The 27,104-nt window shown below is 49.9% G+C and overlaps 1 protein-coding gene across 13 annotated transcripts in view; it reads right to left on the reverse strand.

The window, feature by feature from the left end:
• The window catches only part of PTPRF (protein tyrosine phosphatase receptor type F), a 374,864-nt gene that overhangs the window by 25,203 nt on the left and 322,557 nt on the right, over positions 1–27,104 (reverse strand). For 5 of the 13 annotated variants that reach the window (XM_066556137.1, XM_066556133.1, XM_066556134.1 and 2 more), the window contains 10 exons: positions 26,278–26,395; positions 23,469–24,047; positions 22,742–22,839; positions 17,226–17,479; positions 16,392–16,482; positions 13,237–13,449; positions 10,083–10,237; positions 6,769–6,884; positions 4,009–4,041; positions 1,064–1,161 (listed from right to left, as the gene is read on the reverse strand). In XM_066556137.1, the coding sequence (XP_066412234.1) occupies positions 1,064–1,161; positions 4,009–4,041; positions 6,769–6,884; positions 10,083–10,237; positions 13,237–13,449; positions 16,392–16,482; positions 17,226–17,479; positions 22,742–22,839; positions 23,469–24,047; positions 26,278–26,395 (1,755 nt within the window). The remainder of the gene's footprint in view (positions 1–1,063; positions 1,162–4,008; positions 4,042–6,768; positions 6,885–10,082; positions 10,238–13,236; positions 13,450–16,391; positions 16,483–17,225; positions 17,480–22,741; positions 22,840–23,468; positions 24,048–26,277; positions 26,396–27,104) is intronic. The other 8 variants (XM_066556139.1, XM_066556138.1, XM_066556135.1 and 5 more) reach the window with 3 other exon arrangements.

The raw sequence follows: 27,104 nt of genomic DNA on the forward strand, positions 1-27,104 counted from the left end.
ATACTAGTGGGGGGTTTATTTACAAGTCCCCTGCAGCTCAAGAGGGCTCTGCATATAAGCACAGCAAAACATCATCCTGCCATTCCTGCTCTCATGGCTGCAGAGGAACTTTTCCCAATTTTAAACAGTTGCAACCTAATCATGCAGCCTGGAAAGTGCAAAAAAGGTGAGGGAGCCCTCAGGTAGGTCAGCCCCTTTCCCTCCACATTCCCTCCCTTTGGCAAGTTGTTCTCAGGGAGGACAGGGCAGGGCTGGAGGGAGCTGGGCTGAGAGAGGTGCAGCGGAGGGAACGGTTCCCCAAGCAGCCAGCACATGCCTGTGTGTGTGAGCAAGGGCAGCATCGTGGTGGATGCAGGCAGGACCTACCCAGGGGCTGCACCAGAGACATGGATAACGGTGGGAGCACGATCCAGAACTGCAGCAGGTTTGCAGCTCGTGACTGCAGGTCACAGGCAGAAAGCTCTGTGCAGGGAGGATAGCTTGGACTACTCCAGGGCAGTGGGACATTAGCAGAGTTTCTATGGGCACTGATGCTGAATGGCAGAGGCTAATGCCAGCACAGTCCAGTGGGAGATTAGCTGGGGAAAGCAGGAATGCAAACTCACAAGGCATGTTTGCTGGCATCAGAGGACGGTGCAGAGAGCAAAGCTTTGAACACAGATGGAAGTGAATGGGCACACATACTGCAGACCAAAATACATCAGCCAACCTGGATGGAGTGCAGCCCTCACAGAGCAGAACAAAGTAATCAGTGACAGTCTAGGTAGGCAGACATGAGCTCCCATTCACTCCTAAGACCATAACCATGGTGGCAGCATGGCAGGCTGCTGTGCATTCTCCTGCAAGGCCTTCTCCCTGTACCAGCCACGCTTCAACTGCTCAAGGTGAGTTCCCACCACTGTGGGGTTGGCAGGGAGAGCTGGCAGGCTCCCAGGGCTGGCGGGGGGACTGACCACACAGCATTGCTGCAGGGGAGGCACAGCTCATCTCTCACCAGGCCCTCTCTGCTGGGGTCCTGGCCAGCACCACTGCACCCTGCTGCCCGTGCCGTTCTCAGGCTCACCTCGTACTCCTGGGAGAACTTCAGCCCATCGTTGGCCTTGAGCCGCTCGATGTTGTCAGCGAGGTCGCTCACGGGGATGGGGGGGTGGTCACGCATGCCTGCAAGCGAGACAAGGAGGGAGGAGGGAGAGGAGAACAGTTAGGGCTCTGCACGGCCGAGGAGGGCTCAGCACGAGCATGGGCACAGCAAACCCCAGAGGTGGGTGCAGGCGGACACGTGTGACCATGGAAGCGCTGGGCGGGATGGAGGGGAGCTGAGGGCATGCGGCAGTCCCGGAGCGTGGACAGAACACAAAGGTGATGTGCAGAATGGGCATGGCGGGTGAGCATGCTCGGACAGTGCAGCCACGGGCACACTGAGCAGGCCACGCAGAGGGCAGGGCTCGGCCAGCCCCGGCAGGAACAGGCCGAGGACACGCTGTCACTGCTGTCACTGCTGCCTCTGTGCCTCCCAGGCTCCCGCATGGGCTGAAGTTGAACACACTGGTGCTCCCACTGCCAAGGGCTTAAGCTGATCCTCTTGCTTACCCCTAACAATGGCATTAGCCATGAAGAAACTCTGCAGTGAAACCTCTGCAGTGCATGTGCACAGCTTTTTGGGTAGGCAGATGCTGTCACAGTCCCCGGGGCATTAGAGAAGGATGCGAAGGGCCCCACAGAAGAATGGCTCATTCCCTGGTAGGACATTGTACAGTGTTCTGAGAGCTGAGGAGCAGCTCTGCCCACAGCTGCATAACTCTTCAGTGATGCTCCAGAGGCAGAGCCCACTCCAGGGCCCAAAATCCAGCTCCTCTGGGCTGGTTCATGCAAGGCACCATGGGCAGCTATGTGCCCTCCAGCAGCTTCTGGGAGGCTGCTGTGAGCTGGGATGCAGCTCAAGCCATGGCAGAAGTCTTGCCCTGCCTAAACCAGGGATGCAACATCACAGCTCATCCTGGGCACAGCTAAAGCCTTGCTCAGCAGAAAGGCCCAGAGGAAGGGATCCCACACATGGGACAGGTACTGTGGGGGTGTGCATGTGGGATTAGGAGGAGCCCTCCTGAGGCCCTGGGACTCAGAGCTTAACCACCACAACCTCCTTCTGTGATGCTGAGATGTTGAACTGGCAGGAACGTGATTGTGAAACACGTCATCCAAATCCCAAGGCTCGTGACTCCATCGGCTGCTCTATGGGTTTCCCAGAAACCCCACATGGGTAATGATGATTATTAATAGGCTGAAGCTGTTGACTCACACCCAGAGAGTCAGGCTGGAGCACAGCCAGAAGCTTCTCAATTGCTCAGGAGGCTGAATACTGCCACAGATGGCAGTGATGGGCCACAGAGGTGATGGAGCAGTCTCCAGGCTGGGTACACACATTTTACACGGTGGTGACAAGTCACAAGGTGATAACACGGGAGTGTTACCCTCAGACCTCTGCATAAAACATCTGACATCACTGCACACAGCAAGACCCAACCCAACACACACTCATCCTGCCATTGCTCGGCAGTGCACAGCTACCCACGGATGGCCTGAGAACACACAGACAGGTGGAGAAGGAAATACCCCTATTCTGCCTTGTGCTGAGGTCCTCCTGCAGATGGTCCTGTTTGCCACTTCACCCATCAGGATCCCCGAGGTGGCTGAGCAAGCCCTCAAAGGGACAGAGATGATGCTGGTTTTGGCACAAATTCCTCACTCATGCCAGAACTCTGAGGCTGTAGCTCAGGAGCAGCCTTTGCAGAGCTGCCACTCATGAGCAACTGAATGATGAGAACAGTGTGGGACCAAGACAGAAGTGTGGGACAGGAAGGACAAAGAGACTGGAACACAGCCACAGTATGTGCTTCTTCAAACATGGTTATGTACAGCAGAGCCATGGACCACAGCAGAGCTGCAGAGCCTCATTTCTGCTGAGAAACACAAGGTGGTCTCTCCAAACTTGTGTTTTGCCAGTCAGAGAAGTGTTGCAGCAACAAAAGAGCTGCAAGAGCAGGTGGGGAATAGAGGTGGTTGGAATCCCATTATGGTGAACCTAAACAGCAGCCACTGACAGTGCAGGGCAAGATGGAGATTTGTACACACTGCCAGGACTTCCACAAGCTCTTCCAATTGCTCTTGCAAGAGGACAGTGAACTCACCACGAGGCTAGAAGAGCTCAGAGGTCTCACAATGCCTGCAGGCAACACACACAGCGAAGCCCTTGGCTCTGCTCCCAGGGGAAGTATTTATCCTACGTCTCCCATTCCTGTGTGCATACACAGATGCCTGTACATCCCAAGGCAGGGTGGCCATACTTTTATGGTTGTTTGAGGATGAACTTGAAGCTCAGAAGACAAGTGATAAGGGGGAACTTTTATCTGCAGGCTGGTACTACTCCATCCAAGCTGCTAGAGCAGTAAGTGCCTCCTTTGTGCCCGGGATTCTGGTACCCAAACTCAGGCTGTCCAGAGACCATCATGTGCTCTGTCTGTGGCAGAGGTGACCCAGCCTAGGGAAACCAGTTTGCCCAAGGTAGGAAGAGAGTGTGTTCAACCACTGAAGAGCCCCCTTTAATTCGTCCATCTGGGATTTTTAGCAGGTGACTCCCTCCAGAATGGCCAAGGTTATCAGTCCCCATGCAGGGCCAGCTGCAGGCCTGGCACCATGGCAGAGCCTGGCCTGCCACTCCGAGGGGGTAGGAGGCTGGAGAGCAGGGAAAGGGCTGCTGCAGAGGCCTCCTGGCAGCCCATCACTCGGGACCTTCCCTTCTGCACTGTCCTGCAGTGAGCTGCTGTAGTGCCGTGCGAGCAGTACCGAGCCTGGCCCCACACATCATGTCAGAAAGTGAATCACTGCCATGTTACAGTCTGCTGTGAGTGAAGGTGATCTTCATGACATTGAAACAAAAAATACAGATATGAGAGAGAAAGGGAAAGAAAAAGCAAAAGGTGTCGAAAGATAAAAACAGGAGTTAAAACTAACTTGAGATATTCGGGCAACAGGGGACACTGGCACCTGCAAAGAAAAGAAATGGGGCAAGAACAGAAATCCCATTAGCCTTTAGTCATCATTGCAGAGGTTCAGAGATGGAAAGACAACGAGATGAAGATGAAAAGGAAAGCACCATATACCACAGCACTGGGAGCTTCCTTCCAGCATAGGACTGAGTGCCTGGCCCTGGGGCTGCTCTGCAACTGGCTGCAGCTGCTGGCTCTGGCCAGTGCTGCCCCCTGACACTGGCAAACAGCTGGAGCTGGAGCTACTTGCAAGGGAGTGAGTCCACAGGCCTTCATGTGACACTGAGAGCTACATTTCTCACTGCACACCACTGGCCCCAGTGCCATGCCCCAGGGAAGCCTGCAAGGGCCAGCAGATGGCAGGTACAGGGGGAATCTGTGCTCCTCGGTGGCCAGGGGCACTGCACTCAGCCCCAGCCACCTCTGCTCAGTGCCCCTGATCCTCCAGCTCGCTCACAGCTCGTCAGCAGCACTACTCAGTCTCCTTTCATGGTGTATTGGGACACTGCCCAGTCCTGTATCCTCTCAGTGACTTGGCACAGCAGTACATTGGTACAGGGTGGCCAACAGTGGGGAATAACCCTTGTCTGAAGTAAAAACCACAAAAATGAAAAGCTTAATATTTAATAACAGTAGACCAATTAATTATGCATTAAACAAGTTTTCCCTGCTCAGCAAGCTCCAGCAGGGAGACCAACTACCAGGGCTGGTGGCCAGCACCTCTTGTCAATGCATCCTCGCAGCACTGCCTCGACCTCCATCGGGTGACAGGGGCAACAGCTTGGGCCCACTGGGCTTGGTGGCTTTCATGTGCCTCATTAACGAGGACAAGCTCATCAGGAGTGGAACAGTCACTTCAAGCTGCACAACACCCCGTTCCACTCCTCAGACACTCACAAGGGATGCAGCAGGGGAAGGGGAGGAGGACAGAGTGCTGTCTCTTGGTGGGGGAGCAGTGTCTGGCAGTATCCCAGGTCCTGCTGCTGTCTCGAGTGAACTGCGCACTCTGGCTTGGTTTTGTCTCTCTAGAGAGCTCTGCAAACTTAACAAATGAACAGCATCTTTGGCTTATCCTTACTCACAGTCAGGAAAAGGAAATTTCCTGGCTCCCTCTCTCTGATGGCAGCTCTTGAACCTTGCTACAGGTCTAGCAAGGCAAGGGACACCCTTGCTGCCAACACCCTGACCTCTCTGAAGATGGGAGCAGATGCAAGCCCAACAATTCTTCACACAATGCAAACCACAAGCAGACAGCAAAGATGGCTTTTGTGCCCACATGGAGACATGTCACAGAAGCCTGTCCCCATGCACAGCTGTCCTGGAGCAGCCCTGTTTAACACTGTGCTCCTCCTCAAGAAGCTGAACTCTGTTGCTGATTGTGTGTGATGCCCTCCCTAGTGCTGCTCCTGGTGATCTGCCTGTTGAGATGTTCTTCCTCTGGCACACGTGCCTTCCTTGCTCCCCACAGCATTTTCCTCTCATGCTGTGACACCATCCTGTGCTGTGCTGTGACCAATTAATGTGCCAGCTCTGCTGCTGCCCACACGTGAGATCTGCCACTGGTTCTGACTGGGAGATGCACTAACTACAGACCCCTGACAGCTGCCCTGGCACAGAAAAAGATGTGCTGGTGTAGCTCAACCCAGATGTGAGCCAGACTGCTGTGAGTGGCAACAGGAAAGGCTGTTCTTGCCCCCCCTGCCAGACACAGCAGTTTTACATCAGGAAATGGCCCCTTCAAAACTCTCCTATTAGATGAAAGCTCTTAGATGAATGAACAGCAGGAGGAAAAGGAAAGTAGGTTAGAGACCAGGAGGAGCTGCAAGTTAGAACAGAACTGTATGTGCCTCATTTACTGCTGAACTGCTCCCTCCATCACAAAAGCCCAAGTGCTCCCTCAGTTCATCTAGGACTTGGACTCTCTGAAAGGCTCTGAACGAGTCAGGGCAGAGCCTGTCTCTGATCACTACAATGACAGGTACTGTGCTTGCGGTGCCATCAGAGACGTGCAGACACAAAGCAGCAGCACAAGACCTTTCTGCAGTGTGAAGTACAGCTGCCTCCATGAGCTGGCAAAGCTACAGCCTGAGGCATCCCAGGCCAGTGAAAGCAGCATGCAGAGAATGGCTTTTACTGAACTATCGTCCTCTGCACTGAGACCACCATGATCAGCAGAGTCCTTCAGTGGGCCACAGCACTGGCTGCAGAGCACTGTAGTCTGCAGGTAGCTTTTCTCTTGACCCTTAGCTGAGCAGGAGAGTCAGCACACCAAAGATCCCAGAATGAAGCTGCTGGGACACCCTCAGCAGTCTAAGAGCTCTGTGTACCTCCTGACTGCCCCAGATGCAGCCCATGTGGCCAACACTGCACCAGTTGTGCTCAGCACTGAAGCTCAGGTGTGGAAACTCCCAACTGCATGGAGGCTCCTCCCAGCTCAGGACATAACGAGCTCCACACCGTGTTTGACACACACCACACAACAGACCAGCCCCATCCAGGTTCCCCAGCCTCATGGGCCTGCAGTGACAGGCCCAGCAAGGAGGATTTGCAACCCAGAGAGGAGATACTTGGACATCCTTGGTCTAAAGCCTACTCTGTGTCACTGTGACTGAGAAGGTGTGGATCTCCTGGAGAGTGGGAAGGACTGCAACTCTGCCTCTGGCATGGAGACATGGAGAAGGGGAACCAGAGGAAGCCGGATTCAAGGGGATGAGCTGCTCCTTACCTGGAGTCTGGTAGTTGAGCCTCCTCATCTCAACTGGGTCAGATGAGTGGGCCAAGAGTGAGTCCTTCAGGCCGATGGAGTGCTCATCCTTGGAAGAGGGGGAATGTGCCCTTTTCCTGTGGACAGAGAGGGCAGAGACAAGCAGGTGAGTTCTGGCAGAGACTGGCATGAATCACCCTAGGAAGGAGTCTGGGTGCCTGTGTCCCAGACAGCCAGGAGCATCCCAGGCTCCTGGGGCTCTGGGTAAGTCATATCATCTTCTGTGCCTCCAATTTCCCATCTGTGAAACAGGAAAGATTATATATAAGCAATGTCAGATGTTTGATTAGTGAGGCAGTTTTGAAATGTGGTATTCTGCATAGTATTTATTACAGAAAATGCAGAGAGATGCAAGATACTGTTTCCTCTTACTGTCTCTAGGAACTATTTCCTGTAGTGGAAGGATATAATAAAATTTTTTTTCAAGTATTAGAAATATTTAAATATAGAATGCTGTAATATAATAGTGTAAAGGCTCTTCAGGGTGTGTTTTATTGGGCCATTAATACATGTCTTGAATGGTTGAAGGCACCCAAGGCGTGTATTAATGGAACAATAAAATACAATGTTGTCTCTTCATGCTATATTTATGCCTAAAGCGATGCCACCACCTCAGGCTCTTACTGGAATTCACAGGCAAAGCAGGGACAGATCCAATCAAAAAGTGGACAAGTGAATATTAAGGAAAATATAATACTGCAAGAAGAGTTTCTAGCGAATCTCTAGGTCCCACTTCTAGCTCTAGATTACAAATATGGTGGGTATACCCAAGGGCTGGAGGAGGGTGTTGGACAGGAGCAACACAGCAGTTCTCTCTTCTGAGCCTGTGCTGACCCTGGCACCTGGCCAATAGACTGAGCATGCAGGAATACACAGAGACTTTGTCTTTTGGCTACAGTCCCCAGATGGATTTTGCCTGAACACCTCTGCTGACCTGATGTTTCCTGGAAGAGAGGGAGCTGCAGCACTGCTGCTGTACACAAATGCTAGCACATTTACCAGCCTGAAAATGGCAACAATCAGTCTGTGCTTTGGTCCTCCTTGTGAGGCCCCTGGAAGCACACTGAAGGGCTGCCAGGGTCTGCACAAAGGCAGCTGCATCCCTGGATAGTAATGACCCTGAACCGTGCAAGATCCCAAATGCTCTCACAGGCACAGGGCACTTTCACTTCCATCAGAGGCTGGGCATGCTGGGCTGCCACTAATGAGAGGCACTTAGAGAAGACACAGTGCATCAATCATGAGTGAAACCTGTGTGTGTTCCTTGTGTGGCCCAGCCTGTAAGCTTCATCTGCAGCCTGAGGCTGCAGCAAACACTGGAGCTGTTCATTGGAGAGAACCAGCTTGTGAGTCTCACCCTACTCTGAGGCATCTCAACATCTCAGAAGCCTTCCAGCTGCCTGGACCAAGACAAAAGAGCTGAAGGACTGAGAGCATTGATAGAAAGAATGGAGAATACACAGCCAACAAATAAACCTCCTATCAGGAGCACAGCATGATGTGCAATGTGCTGCTGTGTACCAGTCCTCAAGCAAATTGGGCCATCTTTTTTGGGGAATGGGCACAGAACATAATTAAACTTTATCTCTGCCTCATTAGCCTAGTCAGGGAAACTCCTAAACCATCCTGCAGATCCCAAGCTACCCACTGCTGCACAGCTTCAATTCATTCCCATTACAGACTGGCCACTGTGAGTATTACACACAGATACCTTTGGGAGAAAATGCCTCCTCAGAGAGGCTGGACAGCCTAAACCACAGCATCACTCTGGGCATATGGGTGGTGCTGAAGAGGATTTGCTGCTCCCCCATGGGTGAGGATGCAGCAGGGACATGTGTGTCAGCTCTGGGCACTGCAGGCCAGTGCTACCTGGTGCTCCACCCACACAACTCTGGGACAAGGTTAACCTAAGGCAAGGTGGGAATACCTTCTATGGGGCCCTGGCATAGAAATCCCCTCTGGGGCCATTTTCTCTCATTAAAGACAAGCAAACATGCTGTTTCTTACAGTTGTCCAGTATTCCCTCAAAGCTTCCTCATTAGAGACTGCAGGAATGCACGTGCATTCTTGAGGGAACAGCTCTCAGTCTGAAGTGACTGAGAAGACAAAGGAACCCCTATAACTGCTGTTATTGTCAGGTTTTTTTGATTTTTAATTTAATTGCAAAAGCAATCTGGGAAGTCTTTATGTTGGAACTTCTCCCTGAGAGCTGTGAGAGGCTGGCAACTGCTAGGATGCTGATACCTTTGAGGAAACAAAGTCTTTGTAAACTCCTAAGGCTGGCATGCTCCACACTCCCAAAAACAAAGATGCCCCTTAGTAGCTTCAGGCTGGATTTTTAAAAAGGGAAATAGACTTGAAATTTTAGGAAAACAAAAAGATAAAATGGATTCATACCTTTCTTGCTTACTAGATCCAGGGAAAAGCAGGAACAGAAGAAAGGAGATGATCACTGACACAGAAAGGTACTGACTGCACATGCACAGCAGAACTCCATTTAATCAGACAACAAAGGCAGCTCCCTTCCCCAGCTAGAGAGACATATGTAAATAGAGAGCCCAGGAGGAGCAGAACCTCAGAGCTGAGCTGATAGAGAATGACCTACTGTAATTGAAGAGGCTACATGAACACATGCAAATGCAACCCATGGCTCCTCCAGAGGATGAACAATCATCACACGCTACAGCTACAACGGGAGCAGGACTGCTCTGACAGGCAGAAGGAGGTGTCTGCTCCCACAGGGAGCACAGGGTGAGGGTGGTCCTGATCCAGTAATCAGGACTGAGAGGCCCTAAGAAGAAAGCTCCACTCTGATTTCAGCCTGGCACATCCATGCCCTGTTCTCACCACCAAGGTAATGCTCTTCAGTCAAAATTCACAGGAGGGGTGGCAGCTCCCACAGATCAAGCAGGAAATTTCTACAGAGAACCAGTACTAGAGAAGTTCCCAAGGCTGCCAATCCAAGTTGTGGCAAGAGAGCAGTCAGACTGGCTTTAGGGACAAAGCTGCTCTCTTCTGTCCCACTGTTCATATGCCTCCAGAGCCCACAGCAGCTGTGTCCTGGGGCTGGTGTTAACTACCTTCTGCAGACCCAGCCCTTCGGCTCTCTTACAAAGGAGCCTTCTGCTGTGCCAGGTAGAGACCTTCCTCCTCCCCATGGCCACAAGGACTGTCTGTCAGAGCACCCTGTAGCTGAAGGTTACAAGGAAGGCCCCGAAGTTGCCAGCACTTCTAGTGCTCCTGCCATAACTGCCATGTCCCAGACTGGATCTCACCTTTTGAAGAGAAGGATGGCAATGACAATGATGATGATCAATATCACAGCCAGGACAGGTCCCATCACCCACAGCATCTCTGGCTCATCCTGCTGCTTCGCTGATGCCACTTCCATCACGATCTCATCCGAGTAGGGGCTGGCTGCATATCTCTTCTGAACAGCACAGGCAGCAGAGGGAGAGAAAAGCAAGCACATTATGCTAAAGCAACAGCTACATCCCTGAAATGCTGAGGTTTCCCCTTGCTGCTGGCTAGCAGAGAATGGTGACGCTTCTCAAACCCCAGCAACACACCATGAGAGGCTCCCTCCCTTGGCATCAGTGGAGGTCATGCTGTGGCAACAGTTTCTGCCTGGCCCGACACATTCTGGGGGCCAACAACACTGGAACTGTTTCACTGGTGTGAAACATTCCAGTGCCAGCAACTTCAGGGCTGACAAACCCGACCTGGAGGTGCAAAATTCAAGAAGTCCAGCTAACAGCCACTTGCCAGCCCTGGACTTTCTTGGAGCCAAATCACAAGCTTCTGAATCCCAAAGAATTGCACAATGAGGCTGGCTGATGATTCCTAAGTGGTTTACAATACCTGCCGTGCTGATATCAACACATCTCTTCAGGATAGAGTTATATTAGGAAAACCCCTGCTGGGTGAGGCGGGTTTTCTTAAAGGAACGAAATGGCAGGAACATTTTCCACCTGATGTCTTTGATAAACAGACCTTAGAAAGAGGCTGATTCATACTGGTTCCTTTCCCTTCTGCAGTGTGGCAGCCCAGTGATTTATAACCTGAAGAGACAGCTTTCTAGCCCCACCAGCTAGTCAGAATCAGCAGAGACCCAAACCCTTCCTGCAGAAAAATGACACCACACCAGCTGTTCTGCTGCTGTTTCTACGGCTTACAGAGCTGTGTTGTATCCTCACAGCGCAGAGCTGCTGGGTCAGAAGGGTTAAATGCTGCAAAAACAAATCCTTTCTACCTATTAGAGAGGGCCAGAGCTATATCAGTTCCATGTCTGTGGCTTTTGAGCAGCACCTGCTGCCAGGCATTAAGGAGTTAGAAAGCTCTGTTCCTGCCATAGAAAGTTTTGGTCACAGAAGAGGTGCCTGTGGATCTATAAATCTCCTGCTTTAAGGCTGGAGTTTAAATGTGCACTTCATGTCTTCACATATGTGAGGAGAAGAAAGGGAAGAATCAAGCCTGCTGCTGTCACACAAATGCACATCTTGATCTACTCTCACAGGTGCCCTTGATCCCAGCCAGGCTGGTTTCAAACGTGTGGAGTACAGAAAATGCTCTTATCTGGGACATCCTTCTGGCAGCACGCACTAGTTCAGCATCCTAGCTGCTCTCCTCAGACTTATCAGCAGAGGTGCCACTCTCTGGAAAGAAGTGTGGGGGGTGGTTGCCACTTTGTGAAACCTTTCAGCCCTACAAGACCCTGTTTCAATAACTGAAATAGCTGCCAGCTCCTGGTTTAATGATGTTCTTAGAGGATGTCTGCACAGGACCACTGCAACCCATCAGACTGTTCCTACACCGCTGTGTCCAGCTCAAACAACAGGGCAGGGAGCCAGCTACAGCTCTGAGCATGGCACAGACAAGAAAGCCTGTGACTCCCCTTCCTTGGGCAAGGGGCTGCTCTGTGAGGGAGCAAAAAGGCTTTGCCTGGGTCTCCCCAGGAAGGTCAAGGTGCATTGGTGGGGCAGGGAAGGAGCCCACACGAGTGTGCAGCAAAGTGTGACCATCTCCAAAGCTTTGTGTAAGGGGTGGAGATTCATACTTTTTTCAGATACACTCTGGAGGCATTGCCTTCCAAGGGAAGTCAGAGGCAGAAGAGATCAGAAGGACTGTTATCTCAGTGGCATTTCCACAGGCAGACTCAGAGGAGCAGGTGCCCCTGCTCCCAGAGACAGTGTTTCAATCACATTCCCTCTGCTTTTGAAGGAGGGCAATGTTATGCTCTCCTGCTGACACTTAGAGAGGAAGCAATTTCAGAGGAGCTGGGTGGGGGAGACAGGGCACAGCCTGTGCCTCATGCTCCAAATGAAAGGGAATGTGGGGCAGCAGGGGATGCAGAAAGGTGGTCTGTGGGAGCAGGGTATATAGGGGGTTTGTAGGAGCTCTGCTGCTGGCTGGTGGCTTACTAGAGGGCTGTGGCAGGTCTGTGCTAGTGAGGAGATGATGATTATAGTTGGGATCAACTAGTTAAGGTCACCTCTTCTTGCAAGGGATTGTCAGGATAGTCATCTCAAGGCCTCTGCCTTACCTTGTTGTTAATCTGTGACTCTTCTTCCCTCACCAGTGTGCACATTTTGCCACAAGAACATGTGAGCTGGATGAGTAATGAAGAACCTGACCAGCCCTAATTAGGCATTACAAGCAAATGAGGCTGAGGAAGGAAGCCACAGTTTGGAATCCAACCAAAGGATTCGGCACATCTCTGTTATTTCCATTATTTACACACTGGCAGCTGCTACTGCTGCCACCACCACTCCTGCCCTGTGTTTACAGCTGGACATTGATGTCCAGCTCTTGCAGAGCTGCTCCTTGCTTATTGCATCAGCCCTCCCGTGCCCAGGCCCTGTGTGCTGCTGCTTTCCAGCAGGGAGACGTGCAGGAGCAGGAATCCCCACACAGCAGGGAACTGATAATCCACTGTGATGGGAGACAGGTTTGCTTCTCCAGGTGTCATCTCAAAGTGAAATTCTGGGCAGAAAAGTGCCTGTGAGGGCAGGTTTGCAGGGAGAACATCCTGTTCACTGCAGTCTCAGCAGTCTGTGCAGGGTAGGATTTTGTGGACTGTTTTCTACAGACACTTGAACCAAAGCAGACTGAGAACCCATCCCAACCATGTGCCAAGGTCCTGAGCACAGCCCTGCAAGCCAGAACTGAGCTTGTGCAGAACGTGTGTGTTGACACTGTCCTCCACACTCATCTGTTATGCGGAGCACACGGTGCCATTTCCCTCCAAAAACACCATTTATCAAGTCAATTCCCACAGCTGCCTCCGCTCCTTCAGGCCAGCCATGCAGCCTCCCTCCTTCCTTCACAGAAAATGCTGTCATCCTGCCTTGCAGCAATTGCTCACCCTGCCTGCACTGAGCCCAGCTCAGCTCTGCCAGCACAGGCTGCGTCCCCCCAGAAGGTCCTTACCGTGTCCCCATCCTCCAGCGAGGCCAGCACGAAGCAGCGATAGCTCAGGTCTTGGGACAGAGGCTTGTTGTAGAAACCTTTGTAGTTCTTCTCATCCCCCAGGGTGAAGGTCTCAGGCAGCACATCCACTTGAGCAGCAATGTAGGGCTTCAGTCTGTCTGCCTGGCGTCGCTGCCGCCTGCTCTGACTCCCCTGGCTGATGGCCTCCAGCAGCTGGGGACAAACAAAGTGCCATCACTACTGCTGACAGCATGGCTCCATCTCACACTGCCACCTCCCTGGCTGCAGCACTCGGCAGGGGTGAAGGGAAGGGAGGAGAAGGTAACTGGATTTGATTTGTATCTGGTGGTATTAAGGAGCCAGAGGCAAGGATTATCCATTTAGGCATTGCTGGGGCATCTGTCACAGAACCTCACTGCAAGAACCTTCACAAGGATCTCAACTTTGGAAGTTGAGTCCTGGGAAGGTGACATGGAAAATGTTAGGGCTGAGACAGCCTGGCTGTGACTGTTCCCCTGAGTCATGTATCCCAATGGGCTCTGAGAGAACCAAGCCATGTTCTGTGGCCTAATTATTGGTCTGGACAGCAGCTCACACTCTCTACAGACACTGGATGTGAATTACAGCTGATGCCAATGTTCAGGGAAAAAGTGACATTTGCTGTGTCTTTTCCTTCTGCCAGTGCCCCTGTATCTCACCTGCTGCTGTGGTGCAGGCAGAGCTTTGTTTAAACCACGCAGAATGGTAACAGATTTCATGGAATGTTCAGAGTAAAAATGGCAAATTTCATAGCCACAAGTTAATGAAAAAGGATATAATGCACAAAAATCCAATTGCACTGCTAAGAATGACTCTCAAATGGTTAAAGATCTTTTTTTTCCAATAAATAAAAATAAACATCAAGTTTGGAAGAGAAATTCTAATTCAAAATGAAGAAGGAGGGATGAAATTTCACACAGAAATTTATCAAGGCAACATTGTCAGGGCAGATGGGGAACACCAGATGTGCACACAAAGTCACACTGCTGAGCTGGGCTTACTCCCCCTGAGGAGGAGAAGCTGGGTAAGAAACCCCTTCCTCTTTCCCCTTGACAGTCCATCCTTGTCCTCTTATCAGTACTCACATAGAAGCAATTTAGGAAAACTATACCTTGTCATTATAGTAGCACCAGAAAAAAAAAAAAAAGGAAATAATAGAAGAGGCTGGAGAAATCTTAGTTTCACAAATGTCATTGTAATCCCAAGGGGGAAAAGCAGAAAGATAGATTTTGGAGTGTGGAGTTGGCTTCCTATTCCTACACCCATCTCTTGCATCTGGCTGAGATTACAGCTGAGCCCTTTGGAGCAGAACGTGCAGCTCTGTGTGCATGTACACAAAACCACAAGGCTCTAGTTGTGGTTAAGGTTGCTGGAGGCTTCTGCCACTTATACATGTAATGCACAGCAAAAGACTGCATCAGAAAACTGCTAGGCCTGCAAAGTTCAGATCCTGAAAAATTAGAAAATTAATACTGCCTGTACAAAATTAATTCAGCTGTCTTATGTACATGCATTGTGCTGCACCCTTGACTGCAGAGTCACAGACTATCTTTTCTGTAAGTCCTCTGCTTTGTTCAATACACAGGACAGACAGTGCCTAATCAAAGAGCAGATATTCCGCATTTTGTTTTCTTCTTTGCATTATGCAGCCTGAGGCCTTGTTTATTGCTTACTATTCAAATCCAGCTCTGAAGACAAAATTAATAATTTCCTCATGGGCTTTTCTATGGCGCTGATCACTATACTATTACAAGCACTTCACAAACATTAATGATCTTATCTTCCAAACAACCATATGAGTCAAGATAAAAGTGATTATCCCAATTTTAGAGATGAAGAACAGAAACACTGAAACATTAATGTAAAAAAAAGTCCACAAAATTTGAATGTCAAATTGAAAAGACATCAGCTTGTTTTGTTTTTCAAGAAAACTTAGTATTTTCTTTATAGCACTGACTGTATCCAGCTCCTATTGACTTTCTCTGCAGCTGGGGATGCTTAGGCTTTGCAAATGAGAGCTCCAGGATCTCAAACTGAGCATTCAAAAACATCACATATGCAAGACACTGGTTGCTAATGAAAATTTTGGCTTAAATAATTCGCCCGAGGCTGGGTGCGACGGAGACAGAAACTATTTTTTGACAGCTTTCAACCATCTAAAGCTGAAGACCAAAGCAACCTTCCTCATGCTGGTCCTCTCTTCCTTGTGACATCTGTGATGCTGGAAAACTTCTGCAATGAAAATATGCAGGGTGATGGTTCTCCATCACACAGCTGTGCTTCATTTGCAGAACAGAACCACAAATACAACTGTGGAGCTGGAACCTCACAAGAACAACTGTGTGGTCGTGTAAATAAAGCCAAGGGCTGACATGCAGCTTCTGAACTGTTTGTCATTTCTGACTGCTTCATGCTTGCATCTTTGTTACCTTAATGGATCTTTCTGTGTGTGATTTGTTGGAATTTCTCCTTTACATTTTGGGGGTGGTGTGTGTGGGGAAGAAAGAGCCCACAAAGCCCTTGTGTGGGAGTCTCCTGACACCTGCACATGCCTTGGGTGTCAGAGCGCTCCTGGCACAGGACAAGCTGCTCTTGGGGTAATGGCTGGTGAATGCTCAGAGCCTTTAAGAAGCAGGTGTGAAGGGAGCTTTGTGGGTTTTGTTAGATACATGAATGAACTCTTTATCTACACTGCAGGCTTAGGTCCTGTCCAGAGAGGGAAAAGCCTCCTGACAAAAAAAGCTTAATAAACTGAAACCAATAGTTTTCTCTCCTAGCTTGTTTTAAATATCAGCATGGTCATTTCATCCAAAAAAGGCTGCAAGGACTGTACAACTGTAACAGGATCTGTGCTGGGCAGAGCTCTGAGACACTCAGGTGTTGTCTCCTAAGGGGGCACATTCTGGGAGGTGGCTCCTCCTTAGCTTGACTCCAACCTCCTTCCTACAGAGTGTCATGAATAAAGGCTAAGGGGGCACCCATCCCACAGCCCTCATCTCTGATGTGCAGCCTGTATCTTGTGTTATTGCAGCCATGCTGCTGCCAGGAGGCCTGGGCAAAGTGTGCTGGGCTGTTTGGGAATCACTTCCAGCACAGCAGCTGCTGCAGGCTCCTACCTGGTCCAGCTCCATCTCATCAGGCGTCCGCCACCGAGCAGTCAGGGTGCTGGTGCTCTGGTCTGCTGGCACAACCACGATGTAGTACCACCTGGGAAGGAAGGAAGGAAGTGTAAACACTGCACCTTGAGCCATCTCAGGCTCCCTGACCATTGGCAGATTTCCCAGTGGTGTCCCTGACCATTTGGCAGGTCACCAAATAATGTGTGCCATATGACTCAAGGATGACCTACTCCTTTCCCCGGCCTTTGAACAGCAGAAGAGCTCAGTAAGGAAAAGGCTGGCTTCCAGCTGCACCAGAGAAGAGAATACTCATTACCACTCATTAGGATAATGAAGATCTACAGACTGGGTTCCAGAGGGTGGTGTAGGAGCTGTGAGAAGGACATTTATATAATCGGATTGTAGCAAGAACCCTGGGGAAATTGTGCTTCAGCTCAAGGATACCACAGTAACGAATAAGACTTCCACAAACTCGCTTTTTTAATCTCCTTGAGGCTTTAGGCATTATTTATTTAAAGGATATTATACAGTGTCAGAGAAAGTCCCTCCTGATCCTCAACTGTATTTTTGCCGGTAGCATCTGGAGTATACCCACCAGGGTGAGGGCAAACTGTCAGAGAATTGTCTTAATTTTATTACACATCAATATTTGCTCAGAAAAAGCCAAGACCGTGATCCATAATGTGGGTAAATGCCTGCCTCTGTACCACAGCCTGCTTGGAAATTCACTCCCAGGTTACAAAATCCACACATTGGCAGAGATCTGCCCTGCCTTTCTCTCCCCACCCCTAGCCCCCCACCCTGCCTTCTCCACCCAGGAATGGCACCTACCGAACTGGCACAGTGGTCTGCACTTTGGGAAGAGTTAGTGTGAATTTTCCTTCCTGTATGTACTTGTTTGTGGCGATGGGTTTGCTTTGCAGGACATCAGGAGCAGTGCGGATTGAGACGAGGTGCTGGAGCCCCCCTGCACTGCTCCCACGGTTCATTAGCACAAAGGAATAGTCTGTGTCTGGCTGGAGGTCACTTATGAGCTTCTTCATCGAGTGGCCGTCCACCTCCACACTCTGGCTATTGTACAGAATCTGAAACAAGAAAAGGACATGTTCATGCAGCTGACAGCTGCTGCTGCAAACTCACACTCAAAATAGCAGCACTAGAGATGACAGTCTGGCTCTGGGCCCTCCCTCAGGTGGTTTGGCTACTGTATGCTTTGTAAACAGCCATAAATCTTTAGCTAAAGAAGAGCAACCCCCAGCAGAGGGTGGGTGAGCTCTGCTCCCCGTGCCTCGCAGTGATGGAGCACAGAGGGGTCACCTCAGCCTGGGTGGCAAGGCCAGCAGTGAGGCTGGTGGTGCCACATGCACTGCTTTTCAGTACCTACTTGGGGGAGGAATCCAGATGGCTGTGCCTTGCCCTCATGTGGAAATGAATGGGTCTTTGTTTCCTGTCTCATGAGGCTTGTGGTGTAAAATCCTGTCTGCTTTAAATTGGTGTCACTCCCATGTCTACCAGCTGATGGCTGGTTGGATGCTTAAGGCAGATCATCCCCCTCCCAGCAAGGTGACCGGGGGGGTTACACGCCTCACCAATGATCTGACAAATCCGGCACAGGGCTCACAAATTGGTACCCAGGATGGCGGCTCTGCAGGTGTGACACCCTGTCGTCATGGCAACAGATGCTGGCGCCACAGCTGTGGGCAGGAGGTCGGAGCAGCTTTTCCCTGCCGTGCCTGCAGTGAGGGCTGTGGGCAGGGAAGGGCCGGGCTGCTGGTGCCTGGGGGCAGCCCCCCATGCACAGCCTCCCCCCAATGGACCCCTCAGCTAACAACATTTCTCAATGCCCTGTTGCAGATATGCAGGACCCCCACCTCCCCCCAGGCAGAGCAGCCATGGGCACTGCTGGATTAGCTGAACCCAGAAGACCATCTGCACTGGGAACCTCCATCCTGATCCTGCTGGAACAACTCCTTATCCCAAAACCCTGGGTGCTGCCTCTGCAAAGCAGGACCTCACACAGTTCCCAGAGACCAATGGGGTGTACACAGCTAGAGAGGCCATAGGTTGTGTCCCAGCTGTGAAAAACCAGCACATTTCTTTGTACCAGGGGACTGTTCAGCATGGCAGGGGAGTGCTGGATTTCTGACAGTGATGTAGAGATACAGCATGCCAAAAACTGGCAATGGTAGAGCTGGAGCATGTTAAACCATGCCAATTACTAGGTGTTACAGGCAGAGACCTCATGGTAAAATGTGCTTGTTTCAACAGTGGCCTTGAAAGAAAGAGAAGACAGCTCTGTGGAAGACTCATTATTTGAAATAATTTTTCACCAGCTGAGCCCACTGTTCAGGCTGACGCCAGCAGCAAGGGGGAGACCAAACTTTCCTTCAAGTCCCCTTTTCAGCAGGTGGCTGAACTCTTCAGAAAGCTGCCAGCATTCTAGGACAAGGGCAGCTGATTAGCACTGCTCTAATGTTCAGTGTTGGAGCTGGAAGGAAAAGAGAGGTCCTGGAAAGAGATCTGAAGGACAGCGGAGCACAAGGACCTGGCTAGGCCTAGAATTTGCAGCTCAGCTTTTGTGTTATCCAAACAGCAATACCCACAGCATGCTTCAATCCTCTCCATGTCACTTTGCATGGAGATCAGGATAGGAAAAGACCTCCAGCTTTGCTGTTGAGAAAAGACTCCTAACAGGTAACACAGCAGCAGAGAGAAGCCAGCTATGGAGAAGAGATGCAATCAATCTCATTTGTTGACATGCTTCAGTTTTCGGGAATGGACTGTGAAAGTAAGCACCGAGTAACTAAAGCAACAGGTTTGCAGGGACAAAGGTCCTGCTGCTGCTCCACATGTGAGCAAGGCTGTCAAAGGTGGCATAGTAGAACAGCCAGAGAGAATTGTTTTCTGTTGTGACTCCTCTTAATAGTATTTTCTCCCAGGTTTTAATCCCTTTCTCCAAAGACATGTGCATCAGCTGAGTGCTAAAATGAGTGAAAAATCAAAATGAAGAAATGCTTCTTGCAGCACTGGAATCAGATAAGTAGATGCTCTGGAACAGAATTAGATACACCATAAACAGGACTACTAGACTTCAAATCATCTTAGCAGCTTTGCTGTCTGGACCAGCACCACCCCTTCCAATGACATTGGAACATGTAGTTCAGGTCTAGTCTAGTACAGGTCTAGATACACCAGCTGCCAGTAAGTCAGGGCATGTTCTGGGGAGCAGCAAGACCTCTCTTTCATGTGCTCCCACACAGATTTGAACAAAACCAAACTTCCAACATTAAAACTTATGCTGAAAGGATGATAAGCCCACAGAGTTCTGCTGCCTCTTGGATAAGATTTCTCATTATGAATTCTTCCCTAATAAAGGCATCACCAACTGCTTCTCAATGTGCTCTAGGGAAGACACCCACCAACTGCCTGCACACGAGCATGTGCTGGGACAGAGCCATTTTCCTAGAGCAAGAGGAGGCAGAAGAGATGGTAAGCATTTCAGTTCAGAGTTTTCCTGCTGCTCTGCACTGTAACTGGCAAAGACACAGCCTCTGAATCAGTGCTAACACTGGATGATGATTTTTATTGCGATGCACAGGAGTTTGCATCCAAAGACAGTGAAATTGGCATTTGCAATGCTTTCCTGAAGCATTCTCTGCCATACCTCCTTTTCACAGCTGCTGCAGCAGTTCCACGTCCCTTTACCTGCCACAACACATTGTCTTCTCAAATGTTATGCACCATTAGTTAAGGCCTCTACATAAACCTTACACTAATGTAAGGGCTCAGAGACAGTCATCCATGTGCAGCTGGAAGATGCCTGGAAGCTCAAGCAGGAATGCTATTTAGAAGTTGCATCATGGCTCACTGGTAACTACCAGAGTCAGCAGCAAATCTGGCCCAAGGGCTCTGAACTGCCAAACAGTGCTGACTAGCCCATAGATTGCTGTAAAATGTCATCTCTGCTGCTCCTACCTAGAGGAGAAGATTTGCAAAGCTAGGTGGGTCCAAATGTCACTGCTGAAGTTCTCACATTTGATTTCAAGGCAGTGTAGAATGTATTGAACTAAAAGATGAAAAGACACATAGTGTGCAACACTGGGAAAGATAACAACTCGATGGAAAAGTAGACAAGGCTGGAGTATTTGCAGGCAGGAGTAATTACTACATTCTATGGGACACACTGTGAGAAAGCACTGCCCAGCATTCTCAGGGGTTATTTCCAAACCTGGATCGTTATAATTTTCAAAAGGCACTGTTCCTTCTGCCCATTTCTAAAATACCTTGTAATGCTGCCTTTAACCAATATATCCTCTATCCCATGCTTAAGTTGAAGAATGTATCTCAGGAAAACGCACTTTCCCCAAGGAGAAGGTTGTATCCGTCTTGCACTTTCCATGAAAGATCCAGAACAGCCTTCCGCAGTGGAATAAAAAAAAAGGAATAGTGCCTCTGCTCCACCACAACTGCTGGGCAACATTTTACAAGGAATTTATCTCTTGGACCAGAAGAAGCTGTGAAAATTCCCCAAAGAGATCTCAAAACTTCATTATTGATTTGGCAGCAATGAAAAATCTTAAGGTCTCAGTTCATTCTCTAATAAAAAAAGCACCAGTCCTGCCTGTGCCTCACTATTCATTGTCAGAACAATATCTACTTTAATTAAATCTGTTAAAGTAGAATATGACACCCTTTGGGACATAGATTTAGCATGAGACTGTTTATCAAGTGTAGATAATACTAATTGTTCCCATGGAGATTTATCTGCTATGCTAGTTACAGTATTACGCTCTGGCCTCAGCCTCCCATGTGCCTGAATTGGAGGAGAGAGGTGAACCTTGTTTATAAAAACACAGAATCCTGAAGGTTAAGGATTTCTTTCAACTAGCACAATCAATGAGTTAGAGCTGACCCTCTTAGCTCCTGGCCTTGACTCACGTGTGTCTGCAAGTCTGGGAATATTCATAAAAGGAAGGCACTATTAGAGAAATATCCTTTTAACACTCTGGTTTGCATGACTGCTCTTAGTTAACAAGTGGCTAATGCCATCTCCCATGTCAGCCGAGGGTTAACCCACAGCAGGAGCAGACCCTGAGTCACCTTGTGATAGCCATCACAGCTATGCAGCCAGGAGAGGAGACAGACAGGGCATCAGCACTACGTCCCTGGCTCCTGGCTGCCTCCAGCCACTCCCCCATCCCTGTGTGGTAGGAATGCTCCCAAGGTCACACTGTCCCTCTCCACTGCACGGTCAGACAGCAATGTGGGCTTTGGGCCACAAGACAAGGCAAAATGAAGCACACTGGCTCTGCAGCAGAGTGCCAAGTAACAGGCTCTGTGAAGCTCCTTGCAGCCAGACATCTGAACACTGATCCTAATGCGCCCTACATCTGGGAGAGCTTTGAATACCACAAGGTCTTCACAAAAGCCTTGTCTGCTTCAGCTAAACTGTATGTTAACAACTGCTTGCTATTGATCAAGGTAATTCAGCTTCAGGGTTTAAACAAGGAGAGTTAGTAACAAGGAAGGGGAGGTACTCACACACTTTGATGTGGATGCAGTTCAAGATTTCCCCTCATTCCCCTGGCCACGGATCCCCCACAGCTCATGCAGGCCTTGTATTTGCACTTTGGGCACAGCATGGCAGGGGGCACATGCAAGAAGAAAGAGAAGTCACACTGCTTCCACCCCAGCACCTTTGCAGAGGCAGCAGATTGGTGCTGAGACTGGGAAGGTTATCTTCAATGATGTGACATGTTGGTCTTGTTTCTTAAAGGAGAGAAAACTGCACTGAGATGTACACACTCCAGTCTTTACCCACATAAGTGACAAGTACTGGGGGTCAGACAAGAGCAGGAAGGCAGGGTCATCAGTGTTGTCTGCAGCCTGATGGATGACATCACATCCAGAACTGTACTGATGAAAACAGAGCAGCATTCCTGCACAGTTCCCTCTGTACTGACTCATTTTGTGCTGCTCACACTTTAAGACCTTCAGGAAGTTTGATGATGCTTCTTCCCTTCACTCCCTGAGATTATGCATCTGCCCTGATGCTCTGAAGTAACTCATGAAGGTGATATGGATCTTTGAAAGAGGACTTGTTGCAAAAGGGGTTACTCTTAGTTTTATTCACTGGCTGGTTTTCAGACCACTTTGTCCTGCTAATTTCTTGTGATTAAATCAAATTTATAACTTTTCACACCTCAGCTCCATGTCAGGCATCAGGACAAGCTTGTGTGACTACCTACATTGGTGAGCCTGACTGACAGGACCCAGCTGACGCTGTGATCCACTGTCCTGCTCACTGCTACAGGTGGAGTTTCCTGCCCTCCAAATCCCACTCTTACCTTAAAAGGCACTGCAGATTTATAGGAGTCAGGCACTTCCCAGCTCAGCAACACAGATGTTTTCATGACGGCATTGACACGGAAGTTCTTAGCAAACACTGGAATGAAAAACAAGGTATTTGAGCACTGCAAAGCCAAGCCAGGAGGGAGCCAGGCGGCAGCTCGACTCCAAGTCTCTTTGTCTAACTCAGCAGCAGAGGTCAAAGAGTTCAGCTACAGCAGAGAAGTAAGAAATGAGGAGAAGAGAGCAGTAGCCTTTTACCAAATCTACAGTCTCCAGAGGAGTTCTGCTTTTTGACTACACTTTTCAGCATCACAGAAAGGAAGTTGTAGGCTGAGCTGCAGCCTTTCTCTATCCCCACTCCACTCACACTCCCTTGGCCCTTTGTTGTGATCAAACAGCAGTGTAATTCAGGTACTGGATCTGCAGATGACCCTACTCAACCACCCGCTCCAGTTCAAGCAAGAGCCTTTCATGTACAGATAAAACATCCAAGTGTGCCTGTGGATGCAATTAAGGTACCACCAACGCCCCTCTCCCCCCAAATGGCAAATTTAGAAAATCTTTGCTGAGCTTTCCCTCACTGAACTAGTTTTAGACTGGGGAGCCACACAGTACCTGATCACAACAGTCAGAGCAGAGGGGAGCGAAGCCTCATGAACCAAAGCAAAGGTCCCTGTCCTGGAGGCAGAGCTTCCTGCTAGGGTTTGTTAGAGGGGCACTTACCTTGCTCTACAGGCATGGTCCGGGACTGGATGCTGGGGCTGAGTGGCCCAGCCCCCTTATTGGTGCGGGCCCTCACTTTGATGTCATAAGTGGTATCAGGTTTCAAATTTGTCAAAGTGATACTCGTGTCCTTGGTGATGTTAGCCAGGTCCTGCTGGCTATTTATGTCCCTGTATACCACTGTGTAGTTGACGATCTTGCCGTTCCTTTCTGCCAAGACCGGGGGGTCCCAGGCAACTTCTGTGGTGGAAGTGGTGAGACCCACCACACGCAGGTTCTGCGGGAAGCCGCTCGGCACATCTTCGGCAGTTGTGATCTCCTTCTCAAACTCCTCTCCTGGGCCAGCTCTGTTCTTGGCAGACAACTTGAAGAGGTATGTGGCCCCCTTGTGCAGGTTGGTCACTGTGTAGTGATGATCTCTCTTCCCGAAGTCTATCGTGTTCATTTTTTCCTCATCCAGACGTCTGTACTGCAGCCGGTAACCCAGCAGCTCCCCTACCATCTCCTTGGGTGGGTGCCACTGGATGAGGGCTGTGTTCATGGCTGTCGTGCTAATCATCATGGTGGGCTTCCCCGGGACTGCAACATAAACACACAATGACCATCTATAGCCTGGGAGGAGGGAAGGAAGGACCGCTTCCGTGCTGCTCAGTCCATGAGGAGCGAGGAAAGTGGGAAAGTTCAGACAACAGGGTGAAGAGGATGACAGACAATTCACAGGGATAGAGGCAGACTGACCCTAATCCAGTGGCGAGGGAAGCTGGAGCCAGCCAGCTCTCGGTTGCCATTTTCCCACGTGCTGCCATTTAAACAGGATATAAATTCAGCCATATCCAGCCCCAAAATTCATCCCCTTTTACAGGAAACGATTAAGGTACCTCAAAGCATCATATTTATCTCAGAGAAGATCTGAATCCCGTCCTCCCAATCAGTGGTCTTCAGACACTCCAGCTAGTGCACAGCACCAGGCCATGCTGGCCCTGAGGCACTGCACCACAAGAGACACCCCGAAGCCCGATTCCAGCGCCCTGGTCTGTCTGGAGGCAGACAAATTTCATCCTGAAACCTTGCAGTTTTACCATCTGCAGAGGCAGCGAGCAGAGCTGGGTGGGCTGTTTGCCATCAGAATATATTTTGGTTTAGTTGAGAAGCAGATTCGTGATGTCAGTGTTGATGGGAGAGGTGAACACAAGCGTTCCACAGGATTTTTGCTTATGCTGCACAAGTCAAGGGGTGTCGCCGTCACTGGTTAGGAACTGATGGCTTTAAATTGATGGTTTAATACCTTGATCTCCTTCAGTTAAAAAAAGGATGTGTCTTCACATCAGCTCAGATTTTTAAACAAATCAACTGATAGGAAAGATACTCAGAATCAAAGGCATGGGGCCATAGATATGAAAAAAAAAAAAAAAGAAAAAAAAAAGAAAAAAAGAAAAGGGATTGCAGCCAAACCTAGTTAAATATCCTTGCAGTTTTTTGAAATGTGTGAGCCCACAGTCGAGCACAAGAGAAAACCGTATTTGCCAGAATGATGCCCGCTTTCTGCCATCAGAGGGCGACACCAACGCTCCCCTTTGAGGTCATGCCCGCAGTCGAGCCCGTACAAAGGCCCTGAGAGCGTTTTTATAGGTATTTAAGACATATAATTACATTGCCATTGCCAGTGCCATCCTCGTTGCACTCATAATACAACGTCTAACAGCAGCTAGTATTAAGGGACACAGTATTTTCAAAGCTGATTCCAAATATTAACCTTAAAATGCGCATCATAACATGGGAAGATCCACTGTGATTTACAGTACAACACTGGGATGTTTAGGAAGCTCTTCCTGTTTATAGGACAGCTGTAGCAATTTGATGAACAGAAAATACATCATGGCAAGGCACCAGGGAGACAGCATTTGAGATTGTGACAGTGGAAACTACCTCTGGAGCTCCCCATATGCAGCGCGGAGGAGATAGCAAGCTGTTCCTTGTTTAAAAGCACCAGGAACAAAGGCTCTCAGTTTGCACAAGCTGCATTCCCATAACAACAACTGGTAAATGCTGTTCCCGTGGCTGATGTGAGGAAGCAGCAGGATTATTGGTTGTAGGACAGGCTAGTGAGTGGACAAGACAGTGTCAACTAGTTGGTACCACTGCCAAAGGCAAGCTTGACCACACCTGGAGGGAAGTGCCAGATGACTCCTGGGTGCTCCAGCTCCAGGCGCAGGTACGACCTACTGAGACAGCAGAACCGAACTGGCTGGGATCACCAGGACCTAGAAGTTGTGTCTGCAGCACTTCTGTGGCAGATTTGTTGCATTCCAGGTTTTACCATGGCTCTAGGAGCAGCCAGGCTCAGCCATGTAAGCAGTATCAATGGCAGAGGGGAGCTGAGAAGCCCCTCTTAGGAGCCCGCTGTGCCAGGGGCCCCTCCAGGCAGCACTGCAGTCACCACAGGAAGCAAGAAATGGCACTTGCCTAAAGGAACAAGGTGAGGACAGGCCAGGACTCCAAGGCTGAGGGAGAGCCTGGACTTTCAGGCTTCCTGTTCCCAGGTCTCTGGACTATGCAGATGAGCTCAGACCCATGAGTTTCAATGTTCTCTCACCAGCCCTGGTAGACTATCTCCATCTGTTTGCTGCAGTTTGCTCAGGTGATCCAGTGTCAAAGACCGTTAAGCATGGGCTAGAGATCACAAGAGTTTGTACCTCTGCAGCATCTCCACCCCTCTTGTTTCCTCCTGGCCTTGGCCATGCTCCCCACGCACCTCTTGGGAGGTTTTACCACCACCTCATGAGGCTGTGACACTGCTCCCCACACTCACCTGCCCCTGTGGTGGTGATGACTTTGGGCTTGCTGCGGGCACCATCTCCTTTGGTGGTGTAGGCAGCAACTGTGACGGAGTAGGTGGTTTCTGGCAGCAGGCCTCCAATGACTGTCTCCTGGGAGCACATTCACGAGGCAGAGAGGAGGCAAACAAGAAGAGTAAATACTTGTTACTGGAGTGAGCCAAAGGAAGGCAGCAGGGTCAGTGTCTCCAACAGCAACACACTGACAACACTCTCTGGCTCACACTCATGCATCGTGCTCACACACATGTTGCACAGAGCCAGCAAACAACTGCTGCCACTCCAACACTCACGTGCCTCATTTCAACCCCTGCCTTTAACACTTGGCCTTTCCAGGGACCCACCAGCAACCCATGTCAGCAGCTCTGCTCTCCCACGGCTTCTGCCAAGAGGGAGATCTGATCCAGATATGGGCCTGTGTGAAAGCTAAGTAAGAGGACTGTGGAGCTGTGAACCAGAGCAAAAGTCAGTTCACCTGGCTATGAGAATCTCTTGGGGGATAATTCCAGGGTTTTTAAAGTTGTGTCTTGCAGCAGAGCCGTGGGGAGCACAGGGAGGCAGTGCAGGGGTGGGGGGCCCCGGGCAGGGAGCACCTGCAGCTCTAAGCATTGTGTTCACCCTCCTTGCCAGGCACTGGGTTGCAGGGATGGGATAGGTCAGTGCAAGGCCCTGGCAAGACCTGGAGGGAAAACCTCCATCGTGGGAGGTCTGGGAGGGGGGCGGATTCACAGGGTGCATCCTTGCAAGCTCTGGCTTCTTCTGGGCAGGAGAAGGGCATGGCTCTGCACTTCAATTTGAGATC

Source organism: Molothrus aeneus, chromosome 9, assembly GCF_037042795.1.
Source record: "Molothrus aeneus isolate 106 chromosome 9, BPBGC_Maene_1.0, whole genome shotgun sequence".
NCBI classification, from domain to species: domain Eukaryota; kingdom Metazoa; phylum Chordata; class Aves; order Passeriformes; family Icteridae; genus Molothrus; species Molothrus aeneus.